Source organism: Crocuta crocuta, unplaced genomic scaffold (genome assembly GCF_008692635.1).
Source record: "Crocuta crocuta isolate KB4526 unplaced genomic scaffold, BGI_CrCroc_1.0 scaffold475, whole genome shotgun sequence".
Classification (NCBI taxonomy): Eukaryota; Metazoa; Chordata; class Mammalia; order Carnivora; family Hyaenidae; genus Crocuta; species Crocuta crocuta.
Genome location: NW_027529518.1, coordinates 659,968 through 667,120, shown reverse-complemented (window position 1 = coordinate 667,120; position 7,153 = coordinate 659,968). Strand labels below are relative to the sequence as shown.

Sequence of the window (7,153 nt, the reverse complement as noted above, 5' to 3'; positions counted from 1 at the left end):
TGTATTTGTTTTACGGTGAAGGTGAAAGATTGATGACCAAATTTGGTTGTATTGATACGCCGATGCTAAGACTCCTTTGCACTGGAAAGCTTAGGTAGAAGACCCGTGTGGTGGCCTACGGTCTTCTTTGAAGAGGGTACATAATCTTCTGGAAACTAGCCCTCCTTTCTAGGAGCTGTCCTTGGCCTATCTGAAGGCTGTGGATAACATGGGCCTACCTAACTCCTCTTCTCCCCGCGTGCTCTAAGCACCAGAGTGCGAAGGGGAGAGAAGTTGAAAAGTTCAGTGCTTCTCATGAGTTCCTTGTCCTCATCCAGACATCCGATTTTGCCTGGCATTTATTGGCGAAAATTAGAGGACACTAGAAAATAGCAACAAATGCATACGACAGACAGACAAGTATGGCGCATTTTGTTTAAGAGATTCAGTGTGTACCGAAACGTTCTAGACTCCTCCAGAATGTCCAAGCGACTTGCAGAGTGATCCGTGGAGACTCACTGTGTGAGCACATGGCTTCCTGCGTACCGTGTCTTGTGTTGTCTTTGCACCTGAACCAAAAGGGGTACCTTCTTTGCCTTAACTCGAGGCCCTTGTGTTTGAAATGGGAAGTTTATCTTCATACAAAATTGCATTTTTCAAAATGTCATTATTTGAAAAGTCATTAGAATTCCTAGGAACACTGTCATTTGTACTTTGCAGCTGTGCGCTCAGGGATCTGAAAGGGTTTCATTTAAAAAATGAAAGCAGGGAAGTGATATGCCAGGATTTTAACAGATTTGCGTTTTTGAGTCTTGTATACGGAACCTGAAATGAAAACATCCTAAGAAGTCACCGGGAGAAGTGGCATGTCATTCTGCCTCCAGCCTTAGGTCTGTCAGCAGAAGCTAGCCCAGAGCCTTAACGGTGACAGCCACTGACACACAAAGGAATGAGTAATCAGTATAATAGAACATTCTCGATTGGGTTTCCTTGCTGTGGAATAGAGCATTCACCTGGCCACTTCACACTTCAGAGAGCTAGCAATGCATAGTGACTAAATGCAGTTTGGTATCATAGAAAAAGATCTAAAGGGCGCCTGGGTGGCTCAGTCTGTTGAGCGATCGACTTTGGCTCAGGTCGTGATCTTGCAATTTGTGGGCTCGAGCCCCACGGTGGGCTCGCTGCTGTCAGCCTGTCAACACGGAGCCCACTTCAGATCCTCTTTACCCTCCTCTCTCTGCCCCTCCCCTGCTCGTGGTCTCTCTCAAAAAAATAAATGTTTTGTAAAAAGATATAAAAACATGAATTACTTATGATGCAGCCTCCCCTCCTCCCCGAAACAAAAGACAGTAAAATAACCGCACTGATTACCCAAGGCCAGACTACTGAGTTACCGTTTATGCTGTATTGTTCTTCCCCAAACGTCATGTTAGATGCGATGCTGATGGTGGCAGAGAGGCTTGAGGGTCCTTTCAACATCGAATCCGTCATGGACCCCATCGACGTGAAGATTTCTGATGCTATTATGAATATGCAAGAGAACAGCGTGCAAGTATCCCAGAAGGTAATGAAACCAAGACACTTGGAAAGCCCCTCCCCCCCTCCAGCTTGGGACACGACTTCCCTAATGTGACCTGTGCTTGCAGGTTTTCCAGGGATGTGGACCTCCCAAGCCCCTCCCGGCCGGCCGGATTTCCCGTTCCATCTCTGAAGGTGCCTTCAGCGCTCGCTTCCGACCGTATCACCCTGAGGAACGCCCCACCACAGCAGCCGGCACTAGTTTGGACCGACTGGTGAGCACTTTGGCAGGAATGGCTGTGTTTAATGACAGAGAACTGAAAACATTTGCTCCAAGTGCATTTTTAGTTGGAAGGCTTTCAAGTACGGGTCTTTCAGGTGAAACTTCTCATGCAAATTGCATCTGGATGTCAATCAATCTGCCTCTCATTTTCTGCCTCTCACTTTCATATAGCTCGTACGCAGTTAGGAAATGCGATGCGTGTACTGTGTGCCCATCACGGTGCCAATTATAGGGAGGCAGTGAGCCTCGTCCTCGTTGTCAGCCCCAACAAAGAGGGAGAGCCGACGTCCCAGGCTTAAGTGACAAAGGGGATGTATAGTAAGTGCTGCGATGGTCGGAAACTCTGAGCACCCTGCTTTACTACGCGTGGCACCAGGCTGCGCGTACGCTAGGAGGGCGAGCGTGAGGACAGNAGGTGTCTTCTCATCATATCTACAGGGCATGGAGGCTGGCAGGTGGCAGATGGTAGTTGTAATAAAGAGGTAGAGTGGGCAGCGGATCTGGGCAACGCGTTCCGAGCAACGCGTTCCCAGCTTACGTTTCGACTCTTAGTTCATTTGAGTGATTTTGTTCTTTTCTGTATACATGTGATCTGCGTTCCTGTCTTGTGACTCAAGTTGAAAACGAATGGCCTAGCACTCTGCAGCTACTTTAGCAGTGATCAGAAGACATGCCTGTAGGTGGCCGTGTGTTTTTACAGAGGGCTTGCCTTTCCTCCCCCCTCTCCCCCCGCCTCCTCATTAGGTTACCGATGTCAAGGAGAAGCTGAAAGAAGCCAAAAAGTTCTGGTCCTCTCTGCCCAGCACCGTTTGCAATGACGAGAGGATGGCCGCTGGGAATGGCAACGAGGACGGCTGCTGGAACGGGAAAGGCAAGAGCAGGTAAGCCTCCTGGGAGCGCCCCAGAGAGGGCTGTGCCAGCTGCCAGTTGAGGGGGACATCGCGGAACAGCTCACAGTAGGTAGCAGTGATGCGGGAGGCTTCTGGACGTTCTGAGGAGGGGGCTTTGCCCCGTAGGCGTTGGGAAGGCACCCAGCCACTTACAAAGCGTACTGGGCCCAAAGCGTGTGATGGCCATCCCAACCCAGCGCGAGGGCTACAACCAGGGCTCAGGCCACTCCAGTAATGTCGTCTTTATGGTACATGGTACCTGGGGGTCTTTGCCCACCAGCTTCGCTTCCTGAAGCACCAGTTCTCAACAGGTCTCATTCTCTTCTCTGGTGACGTCTTGTGTCGCTCCCCTACACACGTAGTGACTTTGCTAAGTAGCTGCCGTACCGACACTTGACTCTGAGCCACCAACCAACGTTGCTTTCCAGAAGGTCCCCATCAAATTGGAGAAACAAGATGCCTACCTGGAAAAAGGAGAAATCCAGGCTCTTTCGAAGTGGAAGAACTTCCGGGGAATCACACCCGGCAGAAATCACTAGAATCCAAGCAGGATCCTCTGATGATCTTTGACGACTTTTTGTTTCACTGGTCATCTTCACGGCGTCATTTCTCATTTCAGATACCTGTTCGCAGTGACGGGGAATGGGTTAGCCAACCAGGGCAATAACCCAGAGGTCCAGGTCGACACCAGCAAAGCGGACATGCTGATCCTTCGCCAGATCATGGCTCTTCGGGTCATGACCAGCAAAATGAAGAACGCGTACAACGGGAATGACGTGGACTTCTTTGATATCAGTAAGCATTTGTCGCCATTTGAAATGTACACCTTTGTCCTTGGGCACCTTGTGACGAGAACGAATAGAATGACACCTCTGCTCCATTTTTTTTAACCGCTAGGTGACGAGAGCAGCGGAGAGGGAAGCGGCAGTGGCTGTGAGTATCAGCAGTGCCCTTCGGAGCTGGAGTACAACGCCACCGACCACTCTGGGAAGAGCGCCGGGGATAAAGCCGGCGGCGCTGGTGCCCGCGCTGGGGCGCAGCCCTACCTCCTCACTGTCTCCTGCATCTTGTTCCTGGTTATGCAGAGAGAGTGGAGATAATTCTTAATTGTAGAGAAAACGTTTCCGTCAGAAAGTTACAAAGGCACCGGTTATCACTTTTATACCATCCTAGTGACTTTGCTTTTTAAATGAATGGACAACGATGTACAGTTTTTACTATGTGGCCACTGGTTTAAAAAAGGCTGACTTTGTGTTTTCCTTCAGTTTTGCGGGGACAAGGGACTTGCGTGTAAGGTCGGTTCCTGCTCCTCTGGAGTCATGTTAAACGTGGCTAACGGTGTAGGTACAGAACTGTAGTTAGTTGTGCATTTGTGATTTTATCACTCGTTTGTTTGTTGTTGTGTTTTTTTTTTCCCTTTTTGTTTGTGGGTTTTTTTTCCCCCTTCGATTATGATCTCACCTTGTTTCTTACAAGAAAACCAGGGTCCTTTCTTGGCATGTAACATGTACGTATTTCTGAAATATTAAATAGCTGTACAGAAGCAGGTTTTATTTATCATGTTATCTTATTAAAAGAAAAAGCCCAACAAGCAGTAAAACTTCCATTTATCCCTGTTGTTTTAGTTGCCTTATCTGGAGACGAGTGGATGTGATTTTGTTTTTTCTGCAGTTAGGACGGAATGTGAAGGCCGTGCAGGGCGCTCCGGAGGCACTTGTCTGGTGTGGCCAAGCGTCACTATAAGAAGGCGGCTATGCTTCACTGATGGCCAGGGACCGGAAGAGACTGCAGACTATGCCCGTCTTGGTTGCATTGAATTACGGAAACGAAGACCACAGATAGGTCCTTTTCTTGAACTCGTTTATACTTAAAGTGTAGCCCGGTTAGAAGAAGATTCTTTTGAATACACTCTCCCTAGAGATATAGAAGGCATTCCAGATGTCCCAGTCACCACACTTTCACACGTAGTTCGGGGGTGGGTTTTTGTCTTTTTGTGTTGTATCCAGGCGAGATTAGCAAGCCGCTGTGTGCTGGTCTTCATGTCCACGCTGACCTGCTTTGAACTGATGTCCCGATGGTAGAAATAAGTGACTGACAAGCTGATTTGGGCCCCCTTGTTACGGTGTACCGGATTTCATACCCAACCAAATAGCGGAGGGAGCTGTCTGGGGGCTAGCCAGGACCCGGGTGTGGCCTGGGCTCGTGGGATAGCTGGCCACACTCAGAAAGTTTGTGTCTGTGCATTTGCATTTGGTTTTGGATTCCGAGTTGTGTAAAACGTGTNGGGGGTGGACTGGCAAAGGCCACATCTGCTGTCCCAGGCCAAAGACTACCAACTGCCGTGGCCCCTTAGGAATCTGTTGCTTGCGTCCTTACCAAATGACAGCTCACAAAACTATGAGAATGTAACAAGTCACTGTCAGAAGGAGTTCCCGAAAGTCGTCAGAAAATTCTGCAAGTCTCTTCCTGCTCTAGACAGCCATTAAGATGCCAACCAATTCCACAGAAGCTAAAACCCACAGAGAGGAGGTTTGTGTTCTTGTTCAATCTTCAGTTGTAAGAGGAATTCTCTATTTTTGTATTGAAACATAATTACTTGATAGCTCAGGGTCTACATTTCATTCAACTTTTTACACCAAATTCTGCAGAATGGTCAAATGGAATATTGGGGGCTGTTGTAAACAGAGGCTTAATTTTATTAGAAGTAGCCAGTTATTTATTAAAGCATGATGTTAATAAAATAGGCATATTCTGGCTGGTGTGTATAAGTGTTGTTTTTTTTCCTAAAACAAATCACAGAAGACAAAATTGAAAAGGTGCTCCATTTATGTATGAGGAAAATGGATTGTAAATAGATCAGCCGCCTTGTGAGAACTTGGAAAATGTGCTGATACTTAGTAACTACCTCAGTTGTGAGGAATTTCCTTTTTAGCTTAGACTGCTATTACTTTTACTTGGTAGAAATGAATCTGGTCTCCAAAATGTGGCTCAAAGAGTTATCCCCGTAGACCTTGTTAGATTGTTTTTAATTTAAAATCTTGAACTCTGCCCAGCTGTTTTCTTTCAGTCAAGTTCTCTACACCAATAACATTTTCCGAATTAACTATTCTTGAAGGTTCTTCTGGACTCTTACTGATTTGTTGTTTTTTTTTCTTTGCATTTTTCCCTGTTACCCTTTTATTATTTAAATTGTCTCTTGCTTTTGAACTTGAACTATGGAATAAACAAATCATAGATTTTTCCATTCAGATCTGACTGGATAACTCTTGGCTTCTGACCAGCTGGCAAGCTCACTGTTGCACCCTACTCCCCCCCCCAAAAAAAAAGAATAAAGGCAAGTTGAATATTTTAAANGTATGAGGTAGAAAGAAAGCTTTGTTAGTAGACCTGACTTTTCCAGAGTCTCAGTTAATAGCATGTGACTTTGTGTTTTACAGAGTCATTTGGGAATTATTTTTCTTTCCCAACACTTCACCACTCTGTACCTTAAGAAAAAAGCATTTTAACGACTCTTAGATTTACATTTTATTTCAAAAAAGAGTCTGTAATCAGCACCTATTATTTGATAAAAGACAGAGAATTGACATGCATGTTAGAACTTTCCTCCCTCGGTGTTAGAAACCTAACAGTTTACATGAAGTGGAATTTGTCATTTGTGATTCTAGAACCAGCGTAAAAATAGATGTAGGTGATGCCACACACAATCCGGCACTTGCAGAGCTAATGGGGCTGGTAAGTTCCTAACTGGATCTGCTACAGGATGCCTACGCCTGTGCTTTCTCACCCTCGAGCAAATGCCAGCCTACCAAATACAACTTGCTATCTTTTTGGAAATTGGGGGAAAAGGCACTGGGAACATTTTTTCCAACTCCGCACTTCGTGGGGGAAGGTAGCTCTGCATTCTGGGATACACTTTATTGTACAAGTTCAGTTCCTACTTTTAACCTCCTCCAGTGACTTTCTTTTTTTTTTTAGTTTTTTTAATGTTTTATTTATTTCTGAGAGAGAGAGACAGTGTGAGCAGGAAAGGGTCAGAGAGAGAGGGAGACCCAGAACCCAAAGCAGGCTCCAGGCTCTGAGCTAGCTGCCAGCACAGAGCCCGACGCGGGGCTCAAACTCACAAACTGTGAGATCATGACCTGAGCCTAAGTCGGACGCTCAACCGACTGAGCCACCCAGGCGTCCCCCTCCAGGTTTCTTCTGGAAGTCCTTACGGAGGTGAAAAATATCAGGGAGATAACATGCGGAAATTCCAGGCCATCCATAAGGCAAATCCATTGAATATTCACTTATCTAATTTAGCTTTTCATTAGGTAATACCTTGACAGTGTTTAAAAACCAAAACCTACATAAAGGTATACAGGGGAAGTTTCCCTTGTGTTCCTGAATCCAATCTGTCCAGTTACCCCACACTCTAAACTTATCAGGTGGTTTAGAAATATATCTTCTTCCAAAGTTTTGTCCTATGCAAGAAAATTTGCAA

General features: G+C 46.1%; 1 protein-coding gene across 1 annotated transcript in view; it reads left to right on the top strand.

Moving 5' to 3' along the window:
- GPC4 (glypican 4) overlaps positions 1-4,213 on the top strand; it is a 102,562-nt gene extending 98,349 nt beyond the window's left edge. The window contains exons 5-9 of the mRNA XM_077760810.1: positions 1,413-1,543; positions 1,626-1,772; positions 2,525-2,661; positions 3,290-3,465; positions 3,568-4,213. Of these exons, the coding sequence (XP_077616936.1) occupies positions 1,413-1,543; positions 1,626-1,772; positions 2,525-2,661; positions 3,290-3,465; positions 3,568-3,770 (794 nt within the window). The 3' untranslated portion in view covers positions 3,771-4,213. The remainder of the gene's footprint in view (positions 1-1,412; positions 1,544-1,625; positions 1,773-2,524; positions 2,662-3,289; positions 3,466-3,567) is intronic.
- The last annotated feature ends 2,940 nt before the right edge of the window (positions 4,214-7,153 follow it).